Source organism: Chanodichthys erythropterus, chromosome 13, assembly GCF_024489055.1.
Source record: "Chanodichthys erythropterus isolate Z2021 chromosome 13, ASM2448905v1, whole genome shotgun sequence".
In the NCBI taxonomy this organism is placed as follows: Eukaryota; Metazoa; Chordata; class Actinopteri; order Cypriniformes; family Xenocyprididae; genus Chanodichthys; species Chanodichthys erythropterus.
In genome coordinates, this window is record NC_090233.1 from 5,731,772 (window position 1) to 5,745,452 (window position 13,681).

At 34.4% G+C, this 13,681-nt stretch overlaps 1 protein-coding gene across 1 annotated transcript in view; it reads right to left on the reverse strand.

Annotated features, from left to right (window-relative positions):
* Positions 1-13,681, reverse strand: part of man2a1 (mannosidase, alpha, class 2A, member 1) — an 85,230-nt gene that overhangs the window by 64,953 nt on the left and 6,596 nt on the right. Inside the window, exons 3-4 of the mRNA XM_067405908.1 lie at positions 12,590-12,734; positions 1,790-1,961 (exon numbers count right to left, since the gene is read on the reverse strand). Of these exons, the coding sequence (XP_067262009.1) occupies positions 1,790-1,961; positions 12,590-12,734 (317 nt within the window). The remainder of the gene's footprint in view (positions 1-1,789; positions 1,962-12,589; positions 12,735-13,681) is intronic.

Sequence of the window (13,681 nt, forward strand, 5' to 3'; positions counted from 1 at the left end):
ATTTATATATAAACAGTATATATATATATGTATATATATATATATATATATATATATATATATATATATATATATATATATATATATATATATGCCAGCATATATTGGAATTTATGGACTTATCTACAGTTCCTATTTTCCTGAGTAGACTCCTGAGCACAGACAACTTGATTTATTCTGAAGATACACCTTCATATATGTGGCAGTAAAAGAAATTGAATCATTATGCTAGACCTTGATTCGGCTGATATAAAATGAAATAAAACCTGCTCATGCCTGCCAAAAATCTTGATTTGGAGTCAGCCAAGGCCATCTTGGAAATAAACGGGGAGGAGGGGCAAATGTTCAAAAAGAATAGAGCTCGCTTGCTTCAAACTCTTTCTGTGCATCAAATCAATAATGAATAAATATTGGCGTTGGATTTTTCATTTGACTTCAGCCTTCACCTCAGGCCATTTTGAAAGATCTCTAATTGGAATTCAAACCCACAGCAGAAATGTTTATTACATTTCCACATGGCATTTGAGTATTTTCCCCAAGGGTAGTTCAACAATGAACACGACCAGCTCTGTATATTTGACATGCATTTATAGCCCATCTTCTCCTGTGACAGTGTTGTTGACCTAGTAATCATATGTACAGTACCTGCCAAAAGTTTGGAAACATTACAATTTTTTAATGGTTCAGAAAGAAGTCTCTTATGCTCACCAATGCTGAATTTATTTCATTAAAAAACTTTTTCTTTTCTCTCTGTAATGGCAAAACTGAATTTTCAGAATCATTGATGTGTCAGTGTCACATGATCCTTCAGAAATCATTCTAATATGCTGATTTGGTGCACAGGTAACATGTTTTATTATTATCAATCTTGAAAACAGTTGCTTAAAGTTTTTGTGGAAATGGTGATACCTTTTTTAGGATTCTTTGATGAATAGAAAGTTCAATGAACAGCATTTATTCACATTTATTAAATAGAAATCTTTTGTATCATTATAAATATCTTCACTGTCACTTTTGATCAATTAAGAATATTAAAATGTGCATATTATCATATTTCTGAAGGATCATGTGACACTGAAGACTGGAGTAATGATGCTGAAAATTCAGCTTTGTCATCACAGGAATAAATTAAATTTTTTAAATTTATTAACAAATAAAACAATTATTTTAAATAATATTTCACAATATTACTGTTTTTACTGTACTTTTGATTAAATAAATGCAGTTTAATAGGGAGCATAAGATACTTCTTTCAAAAACAACTGTGATGTTTCCAAAGTTTTGACAGGTATACAGTACATTGTATACATTTTTGCAAAAAAAAAAATATATATATATATATTTTTTTTTTTTTCCATAACCATTTTTTTATACCATATATATAACCATATATATAATATATCATTACCATTATTAAAACATATGTTTGTATCATATCAATGTCTGGACTTAACTTTGTTGTTGTTTCATTTTTGCATATAAACCATCACCTGAGAGCTAGGCAATAAAGTAAAAAAACTTTGAGCTTAATTAAAATGGGACCAAAAGCACAATGGAGTCCTCCAAAACTCCTTCACATCTCCCAGTCTTGCTTACACCAGACCTGTGTGTGTGTGTGTGTGTGTGTGTGTGTGTGTGTGTGTGTGTGTGTGTGTGTGTGTGTGTGTGTGTGTGTGTGTGTGTGTGTGTGTGTGTGTGTGTGTGTGTGTGTGAACGCCGCAATAATTAATCCATAAATTATACCAACGCATGAGGATGAATGGATATTAACAACAGAGAAAAGCCTCACCTCCTGACAGCATCTCGTTTCTGATCGTCGATGTTGTCCCACCATTTTGAAAAATATGAGATCTCAGACCAGATCATTTTTCGCCGGCTGTCTTCGTGTAATTTCACCACCATGTTGTTGAGAATGTGTTGTGTCTGGTCCCGATAGTAGTCATCGAACGTCTTCAACCAGCCTGAGCAGAACATAACACAAACTTGTCAGAAGTTGCTGAGATGACTTGATATTCAAAATGGTTTTAACTCAAAAATTAAAACTCTGTCATCATTTATTCACTCTCATTTCATTCCAAACCATTCTTTTTTCTGTGGAACACAAAAGGAGATGTTTAGCAGAATGTCTAAGCCATTAAATGACAGCGGACGGGGATCAGGAACAATCGTAGTTACCATTCATTTTCAGTGTATGGAAAACAACTCCAATATTCTGCAAAATATCTAATTTTGTTTTCAATACAAGAAAAAAAAGTAATAGGTGCAAAAAAAATGTGTATATTACATCTTTAAAGGGCTTCATGGTATCAGCATATTTTTGGACATGTACAGAACCGTTATAGTTTGAGATAACATGAACATGTCGTGGTATATGAATATGGTACTCATTCATTAATATATTTCATGGTATAAAACCTGACATTCAAAAGTTTGGGGTTGCAAGAATTTTTAAAGAAAAAAAAAATGTTCATAAAGGCTGCATTTATTTGACCAAAATACAGTAAAAACAGTAAAAAAAAATAATACAAAATATTTGTTTATATATATATATATATATATATATATATATATATATATATATATATATATATATATATATATATATATATATAACAAATATTTTATTATATATATATATATATATATATATATATATATATATACAAATATTTTATTATATATATATATATATATATATATATATATATATATATATATAACAAATATTTTATTATATATATATATATATATATATATATATATATATATATATATATATATATATATATATATAGTAAAATGTCAGATTTGTGTAATGGCAAATGTCAGATTTGTGTAATGGCAAATGTCAGATTTGTGTGATGATCAGCAGCCATTACACCAGTCTTCAGTGTCACATGATCCTTCAGAAATCAATTTCTGATCATTTTCTGTTCAATACATCCTCATAACAGAAAGGAAAGGGGAAAAAAGTGGCATGCTTGGTCATACAGGAAGCAGGAAGAACCTGTTCTTCACCTGTAATGATTGCTATAGTGTCTGGTTGGTAGTGCAAATGTACAATAATTCTTTGTTAAACTATTGACGCAATATATAATATATAGTATCAATGTTACAAGCTCAGGTCGACTAGCAATACAAGTTTGAAGTCTTAAATAAAAAACGGCAAATATTTAAAAGTGAAGTGTGTAATATCTGCGCCACAATTGGAGCCAAACAAAATTGCAAACAAAAAGAGATTTCGCAAACACTCCCACAGTCTTTAACTATTTATACAAACTTACACCTTGCAAACAGAAACACGCCTACTTTAGTAATAATTACAGATATTTTAATCCCACATGAAATGTGCATAAGCATGAAATGACAGGCATCAAGTTTTAATAATCGCAAATCAAACATTATTGAGAAAACTAATCCTAATAACTATAGATGTACTTACAGCTGTCTAAAGACATTAATGTACTTACCGTCTAAAGACATTAAACTGGCATAGGAGAATGTATTTAAGCAAGACCACAACTGACAGTTGCTACAGATCCTTTACCATAAACATCATCAACAACATTTAACAGGAAAAACAACATCACCTTCAGGAACCAGATTTCTCCACTTAAAGCATTGGTTTATTTTGAGGGGACTAACGAGCTGCTCTCCAACTAAATTATAACAAATACAGTATATTACATAATTACATAAATATAAATTAAAAGTTGATTATGAATTAAATACAAGTCTGTTTTTGTTTCCCTTTTAAATCAACATTTTGAAAAGATACAACAATGTACACATTAGGGAAATGTTGACTGAAGAAAAACAGGACAGGTCAGGTTACCAAACACGCTAACAATGAGCATGTTTACACATGTTTTACACGTACACCAACATGCTGATATCTATCAAAAACCAGTTTTTGATTTTACTCTGGCAATGCAGTATGCATTAAAAAAACAGGTTATTACCAGGTGGTGTATTGCACTAAGAGTATTCTATTTATTTTGTGTGGTGTGATGTTAAATAAAGCATTAAAACCAACAGAGAATTACAAAATGTTTCACAGACTCATCCTCCTCTCATTTTTGAAGTTTCTACAACTGTACTACTTGTCCTTTGGCTGCACGAGATGAGAACAAACACTTTTTTTTATAGTTCTTGGGTGAAGAAAAATTCTGAGTTTGTGATATATTTATCACCCCCTACCACGAAAACCTTGCACTTCAATAAGCCCACAGAACAGAAGTTAAGGTGTTTACATGCCGAAATTGGGGTAACGTGCAAAAATCTAGCTCTATGTCGATAAACAAAAACGGTTTAATGATTTTACATGACTACACACGTTTGTTAAAGTACCCCTGTGGTGAAAATCAAGTTTTTAATGTTGTTTATATGACTATATATGCAAATTATATTAAATTATATGCAAATTCATAAGTCAACACCAATGCTGAGTATTTTCTATTTAAAACTCCAGTGAAAAAAAGTGGTTTGAAATTGCTGGTTTTTCTGATGTCACAAACTTGTAACCAATCAATGTTTAAATGTGTCATTTTGGTTATCAAAGATGAGTTTTAAGGGATAAAATGATTGACCACAGTGAGACTTTAAGAATAATCGGTTAAAGAACGTGCATGTAAACGCACTCGGTGAAGTCAAACAGCTACAGCTTATGACCATTATTAGCCGAGAGAGGGAAAGAGAGAGAGAGAGAGAGAGAGAGAGAGAGAGAGAACATCGCATGTTTATTCACCTGGTAATGTTTGCTTAAAATAGTTGGAAGAGGTTCATGATGGAAGACATGTAGTTACCCAAAAACAATCTAGTCACACTTGAGTGAGTAGTTAATAATAAAATCCTATCTTTAATATTTATAAAAAAAAAAAAAAATTTAATGTGGTGGGCTCTTTAATTGGCATGCCGACACTGTGCTTTGTTTTATTTGCCTAGAAAAACCTTCTCTGATAAAGTGCTTTTATTTTATTAAATAATGATCGCACTCTGACAAGGACAGTGATGTCTCGCGCTTATACTTCAATGAGTGCTAGACATCACTTCCGCTGTCAGAGTGCGATCAGACCTCACTAAACGAGTGCTGAACACAGTTGGACATAGTGGTGTATTAGAGGTAAAAATGATATAAATACTGTTCGGTTTCTCGCACAAACTGATCATTTCGTGTCTTAGGACAACAATGTGTCGTCACGAGCTGCAGGGTTTCATTTGGACTTGTCTGTGCATGTTTTTTCGACTCTTATTGTTCGAGTTCCCATCCACTCGCATTATTTGACTGACAGACGGCAGCGGTTGGAGTTAAAAATCATCATTTGTGTTCTACTGAACAAACAAAGTCACCTACATCTTGGATGCGCTGGGGGTAAGCAGATAAACATCAATTTTTCATTTTTGGTGAGCTATCCCTTTAAAAGAGATAAAAGACAATCTAGATGTAAAACTGAGATTCTACAATCAAAGCAGGAGAACTTCAGGTAATGCTTGTCAAATTAAATTTTTGGACAGACTGCTGTATATCTGACAGTTATTTCCTTCTTGTTCATTCCTCATGTTGAATGTAAAATATGAATTGCACACTTGGCAATTCACAAGGGAAGGTCAAGTAAATAAATTTCCTGTTTTTGTAGAATGCCATTTCATTTTTAGCTCTTTGCAAGAAGAGGAAGGGTACATCAATTCTCGTTTATCATAGCTATTGAAATACCTTGAAAACACAGAATGGCAAGTCTATTCAGTTGATCTAAAGGAATATTCAGAGAACAGCGTTATCTTTCATCACCACAGGAAATAATTTCTACAATTCCTAGCTATTTTTAAGCTAAAAAGGACAGTTTATTAAGGCACTTACAATGGACAAACATGGAACCAGCCAATAAAAAAAAAACAGAGACCGCCTTTTTTCTCTTCTTTTTTTTTAAGTATAGCTGTGTAAATATTAGACTTATCGACCTTTCGTGTTTAAAATGATATCGTGTATTTGAACGTCCTGTCATAGCAACTTTCTCACAATAAGCACAAGGATACCAGAAAAGGACGTGATGTAACTATAACCCTGTTTACACCTGGAATCAATATCTGTCTCAGGTGATCCAATTACAAGTGGTCAAACAGGGTCAATATGTTTCCTAACACCGTGATAGTCATAGGTGCATGTGACCACATCACATTTTTAGTGCAAAAGCTATCTGCTCTGATAGCAGTGAGGAACCGCTACTCATCTGTCAATCATCCACTATACTGAAGAGAGGTTTAAAACTCACTAAATCGAAACATACATTTATATACAGTACATGCATAAGATTTCACTGAACTTCTTCAGTATGTCTGACATCAACATGCAGAGACATAAAAGTTTAGAGTAATTCAATGGAGAATTGTACTAGGAATATATCATTTGTGCTTAGATTAAAAATCAACCATATTTGGGTTGAAACAGTTGAAACAGTGAAACAAACCAAATGGCACATATTTTTTTTATTTTTTTTTCAGCGCTTTACTGTCTTTTGTTAATTTGTTGTCTTTCTTTTCATTGTTATGCTAAATTCTTTAAAACTAAAGACTCTCTCCTCGAAATCCGAATGGTCACAAGAGATTTGAAACTTGATACTACCAGGTGTCTCGTCTGGCTACCTGTGATCAAACCTCACAAGACAGATCTTAACACCAGGTGTAAATCAGTTTTACTCATAGCAAATTCCACCCACAGGAATTATGTCAGTAACACAAAATCAGACGTTCATCCACCTGGAAAACTATTCTCACCTCAAAAAGGACAATTTAGTCAACTATAGATGTGGTCTTGGTGATTGTGCAAAAAAAGCTTCACATTTCTGCTTAAACAACTCTGAAATACCATCCCACTTTATTTGCATTACTCAAACAAGAACTGAACACACCAGTAATAATCAAAACATGTCTATATCTGAAAGCACACATCAGTCTCACATCCTCAGTAGCACTAGGGCTAGGCAGTATGGCCAAAAATATTTTCACATATTTTTACATATTATTATAAATATTTGTCACAACATTCATTTCACACCATTAATGTAAAAATAACTTGTTTGTTTACCAGTAAACTCCACAAAAGAAAGTTACCTTTTAAAGGTGCCATAGAACTTCTTTTTAAAAGATGTAATATAAGTCTAAGGTGTCCCCTGAATGTGTCTGTGAAGTTTCAGCACAAAATACCCCATAGATTTTTTTAATTAATTTTTTTAACTGCCTATTTTGGGGCATCATTAAATATGAGCCGATTTAGGCTGCGGCCCCTTTAAAGGTACAATTTGTAACATTTTTGCAGTAAAATATCCAAAAACCACTAGGCTAGTGTTATATATTTTGTCCAGCTGATTACTAATATCTCTAATGTTTTCAACTACTTGTAAATCATGAGAAAATTCCCATTCTAAACAGTGACACGGGGCAGTGCAGTCACCTGTCAATGACGTCAGTTACCCTTTGTTACCGCCTTTACTGACGTAGAAACCACATGACAACAGTGCCGTGGACAAATGCGGAAGGAGAGTGTAGCGTCCAGCAAACCACTAGCTTGCTTCAAGCAGTTCCTTATTTACTTCTTGCACGTTTTATGGTGGATTGTGTTAATTATTTAAGGAACATAATTACTGTTTACCATCTGCCGCTGGTTCTGTCGACAAGGACAGCTCCCGTAAACTCATGACCGGAAAAGCGGAAGCGGCGCCGGCGACTGTGTCATAATAAAAGTCCCGCTGCTCGTGAGGCGTGTGTTGATCAATCGCTACAGCTCCTCGTTCAGCTCCCGCAACACTCAGTCCTGCTCTGCTTCATACTACAGTAACGTTAATAATCGCATCCACGAACATGAGTTCTTCCAGACTCCAATCCCTATTCTTTTGCACTGTCCGTTGAGATGGAGACCACATGTCCCAAGTTTCCACTCTAAAACTTTACGTCATCAAACTACGCCTTTGTTTTGAATAGGCTTCTAGCGACCTCTAGCGGAAAAAAATATCACAAATTGTACCTTTAAATGCTCACGCTCCCCGCCCACGGAGCTCACGCTTATTTTTAACAGCATAAACAAAGTTCACACAGCTAATATAACCCTCAAAATTGTTCTTTACAAAGTGTTCGTCATGCAGCATGTCTAATCGCGTAGGTATGGTATTTATTTGGATGTTTACATTTGATTCTGAATGCGTTTGATAGTGCTCCATGGTTAAAACATTATTATAACATTACACACTGTTGGAGAGATTTATAAAGAATGAAGTTGTGTTTATGAATTATACAGACTGCAAGTGCTTAAAAAATGAAAATAACGACAGTCTTGTCTCCGTGAATACAGTAAGAAACGATGGTAACTTTAACCACATTTAACAGTACATTAGCAACATGCTAACGAAACATTTAGAAAGACAATTTACAAATATCACTAAAAATATCATGTAATCATGGATCATGTCAGTTATTATTGCTCCATCTGCCATTTTTCACTGTTGTCCTTGCTTGCTTACCTAGTCTGATGATTCAGCTGTGCAGATCCAGACGTTAATACTGGCTGCCCTTGTCTAATGCATTGAACATGGGCTGGCATATGCAAATATTGGGGGCGTACATATTAATGATCCCAACTGTTACATAACATATGTTGAGATTCGCCTGTTCGTCGGAGGTCTTTTAAACAAATGAGATTAATATAAGAAGGAGGAAACAATGGAGTTTGAGACTCACTGTACTTAACTCTTGTTATTTAATTATGCCAAGATAAATTCAATTTTTAATTCTAGGGCACCTTTAATTTAGGGCCCCATGAAATTTGTTTTATTTTTTCACCAAATTTTGTTTTACTTTTTTTTTTTCTGGGTTCTGATTTTTATGATTTAATACAAATTCAACATCAAACTGATGCCTAATGAAATGAATTTAAGACAATTTAATCACACTGCATTTAATAATGTAATCAAATGAAATTATAACGATTATTTTACAACAAAATTGCATTTTTTCTGTCGCATAAGGTGCTGCACAACACATCTTGAACACAATATAAATTAACTATATCTTGGTTGTATGATATTCCTTAAAAAAATAACAATAATAATAATAATAATAATAATAATTCTTTGAGAAGTACTATGAAATAAAATAATATTTCAGTCATAATTTCTTCAAGTTAAATGAAACTTTTATTTTGGCAGGTTGTAGATGATTTTTGAGTTTATTTTGTATTTGACGATAGTTTTTTTCTCAAATGAAATGGTGAAATGCTTGTGAAGTGACTGTGAGCAGCTCTAGAGATGAAGTTCATGTGTTCAGTAAAATGACAGAATAAGTGTCATGCGTGCTTGAGTATGTGTAGACGAAACTGCACTGCTCATTCACACAGACACACAAAGAACATGCAATATGCACTTCTAGATATAGGCTGAATATTGAAAATTACTATGTTTTGTTGATTTATTTTTTCAGATAGATATAGTTATCAGTTTATTCTTTGTGGCTGTTGAATGCTTGAATCTGATTGGTTGACAAACGTTCTAAGCTGTGCAATTATTTTCAGGGAAATGCACAGCCAAATTAGTTCCAGGCAGGTCTTGACCGCATTATAGTTCCATATCACTTTGCCAAATGATTTCAGTTATTTCAAAGGTCCTTACAACCTACAACAGCAAAAGAACCAAAACCCACAATGACAATGACCAATCAAATAAATATGGTAAACAAATAGGATAAAAACAACAAATTATTTCCATGTTTTTTGCCACCAAATTACGTTTTATTATGTATGAAAAGCACATAAACTGCTCCCACTCAAACACACAGACATACGCCGACATCACAGACAACTGATTTCATCAGTAAAATAGTTAAAGTAAAAGCTACATGACATTTATCACTAGCAAGGTAAAAACAGCGCTGTGCTTTGAGCAGATAAACTTGCAGTTTCGCTATTAGTAGAGAAACGGTTGAGAGACACACAGACTCGGGTAATTCACACATGCTAAAGCCCAAAGTACACTTCACTTTCAAAACGTATGCAAGGGTCAGCATACAGTGCGTGTGACGTGAATTTCGTCATCAGAAGAGTATGCACGCATTGTTTTTTTTTTTTTTTAAGATTTATTTTTTGCCGTGTTTGCCTTTATTATGATAGGACAGTGATTAGACAGGAAGCGAAGTGGGAGAGAGAGAGAGAGAGGGGGACGGGATCGGGAAAGGACCACGAGCTGGGACTCAAACTCGGGTCGCCCAAAGCGCATTGGCTCTACATGTTGGCGCGCTGCCCATGAGGCCATCGGCGCCGACGTATGCACATATTGTGGTATGAAGTGGTAACATTAGTATTATTAGTTAACATTAGTTAACTACATTAGTTAACATTTTGTAAGGTTGAAAATATCCAAAGATATTTTAAAATGAACAGTTTCATCCCCCTCTCTCTTGCTACAAGGGCCTTTTGGAAGGCATAAAGGTGTTGATAGTGATGAAGGCCTGTAGACCAAGATATATGTACATCGGGGGTCTACGAATTGTCACACCTTTAGTGCAGTGGGGGAAGTTTTAATCTTCTGATTGGTCAGTTTGAATGTCTCACATTTAGGTTTCAGTCACATGGTCAAGAAAGGGATAAAATAAGATTGTAATTATTGCTCTGTCTCTTTTTACTCTCTCTTCTTTTTCTTGGGCTGCCTTCTCCTTGCTTTGCCGCTTCTCTTGGGCACTGTCTGGCCCTCTCTCTCTCTCTCTCTCTCACTCTCTCTCTCTGTCTTTCTCTTTCACTCTCTCTAACTTTCAAATAACTTTTTACATACATGCTGGGTACGATTAATGGTATATGATTTTATCATCTCATACATCTATTTTGTAACTATTTGAAGTGTAACCATAATCAGATATTGTCATTAAACTCTCATTACAAATGATGTGCAAACTAGTTTTGATTTGGTATTAACATTAATGTGCTCTCTATTGCAATACAACATTGTCACACTATAGCAACGCTCTCCCCCATATTTTGTTATTATAACTGCGCTTATTTCTGTCGTTGGTTTAAAGGTGCCCAAGAACGTTCTTTCACAAGATGTAATATAAGTCTAAGGTGTCTCCTGAATGTGTCTGTGAAGTTTCAGCTCAAAATACCCCATAGATTTTTTTTAAATTAATTTTTTTAACTGCCTATTTTGGGGCACCATTAACAATGCACTGATTTACACTCGGCGCCGCCCCTTTAAGACGCGAGCTTCCTGCCACAAGAGCTGTCGACTATATTACAGCGCATTTACAAAGTTCACACAGCTAATATAACCCTCAAATGGATCTTTACAAGATGTTCGTGCATGCTGTATGCATGCTTCGAATTATGTGAGTAAAGTATTTATTTGGATGTTAAAAGTTTTATTCTGAGTGAATTTGAGGCTGGGCTCCGTGGCTAACGGCTAATGCTACACTGTTGAAGAGATTTATAAAGAATGAAGTTCTGTTTATGCATTATACAGACTGCAAGTGTTTAAAAAATGAAAATAGCGACGGCTCTTATCTCCGTGAATACAGTAAGAAACGATGGTAACTTTAGTCAACAGTAGCCTACATCAGCAACATGCTAACGAAACATTTAGAAAAACAATTTACAAATATCAGTAAAAATATCATGCTATCATGGATTATGTCAGTTATTATTGCTCCATCTGCCATTTTTCGCTGTTGTTCTTGCTTACCTAGTCTGATGATTCGGCTGTGTGCTGCTCCAGATGTTAACTGGCTGCCCTTGTCTAATACCTTTTATAATGTTGGGAACATCATGGGCTGGCATTATTCAAATATTGGGGCGTACACCCCGACTGTTACGTAACAGTCGGTGTTATGTTGAGATTCGCCTGTTCTTCGGAGGTCGTTTAAACAAATGAGATTTATATAAGAAGGAGGAAACAATGGAGTTTGAGACTCACTGTATGTCATTTCCATGTACTGAACTCTTGTTATTCAACAATGCCAAGATAAATTCAATTTTTGAATCTAGGGCACCTTTAAGTTGCAGTGGGTGGTAATAGACAAGTCCTTACAATGAACAGTCCTTACAATGGTCCTTACAATGAACTGCACTAATACAGCATTTATTAATCTTTGTTAATGTTAATTTCAACATTTACTAATACATTATTAAAACCTTGATGCCTGCCTGTTTGAGTTCCTAGTTAATCTCCTTGGTTCTTAATTAGTTTACACCTGTTCCCATAATTATAATAATCATCTGTGTATTCAGTTCATTGTTTAGTGTCATCTATGTTATGTCGTTGTGTTTCTCCTGTGTATTGTGTATTTCCTGAGCCATACATTTATTACAGAACCTGACCCTGACAACTAGTTTGTGCACAATTACTCAACTAGTCAGTTACTCATACACATCCCTGAATTTAACCCATACTCGTGTCTGCAGCCAATCGAATTTCAGCCGTCAATCGCAAACATTTGTAATATTCATCAAATACAAACATCAGACCAAAACACCTGAGATAAACACATCTGTGTACTTGATAAATGGTGATTCTCACTGACTACAAACACATGACAATGGTCAACAAACTTTATGACTCACCAGGGTCATTATGTGAATGGGGCACAACAAAGACTTGGAGTGGCTCAGCGTCCCATTCATCAGCTTGATAAGAGATATCAAAGCCTTGTTTCCATACTCCACCATCAGGGTTATCAAAGCTGAGCAAATCATAAACATCCAGCATCTGAAATAAAGCAGGAGAGAACATCATTTTACTGGACTTTCAGTCAGTTCATAATACTGGACATGTACATCAATATTTATTAGTTATGAAAGTGTATCATATGAAAGTGTATCAAATTAATTTACAATTATGAGAACAAAAGCACTTTTTTGATGGTAATATTTTTCTCAGGATGACGTCTGCATTGCTTCAGTGTGATGAAACTTGTTCAAATGTCAATTCATTGAAAGGTGTTCTGATACTTAATATTGCAGGAAAAAAATAGTAGGCTAAATCGTGCACATGATTTACTAATTCGTTCCCTCGAATTGCTAAATAGAATTACTAAATCAAGGGAAGGAATTAGTGAATCGTGTGTGCACAATTTAGCAAATCAAGGGAACAAAATAGCAAATCATGCGCAAGATTTTAGGGGTCAACCGATATGGGTTTTTCAGGGCCGATGCCGACACTGATAATTACAGATCAAGTAGACCGATAACCGATATGTTAAACCGATATGTCTGGTGTAAAAATGAAAATTAATGTCAAAATTAAGAATAACAAGGCTCTGACAAAAACTTTCTTTAAACATATCTTTAATTCGAGGGAACCAAACAGTAAATTATGTGTACGATTTATAAACAGAGGGAACGAAATAGTAAATCATCTGGACGATTTAGTAACGAATCTAGAGAACTAATTAGTAAATCATGCACAAGAATGACTTTTTTTCTTGTATGTCCTGATGACATTCCTTAAACTTTGCAGTGTGAATGTGGCCATAGTTTACTTCAGCTCTCTATTCTTTGAAGCAAAAAAAGAAACTGATTTTCTTTTAAGTAATTCCTGCATGTAAACCCAAAGATTTGGACAGGAATTAAACTGAATTGACAAGCACCACCACACAACTCTAGTGTTTGGTCATTCAAAAATGTTTGGTCATTCAGCAGTGATTTTTTTTCCTG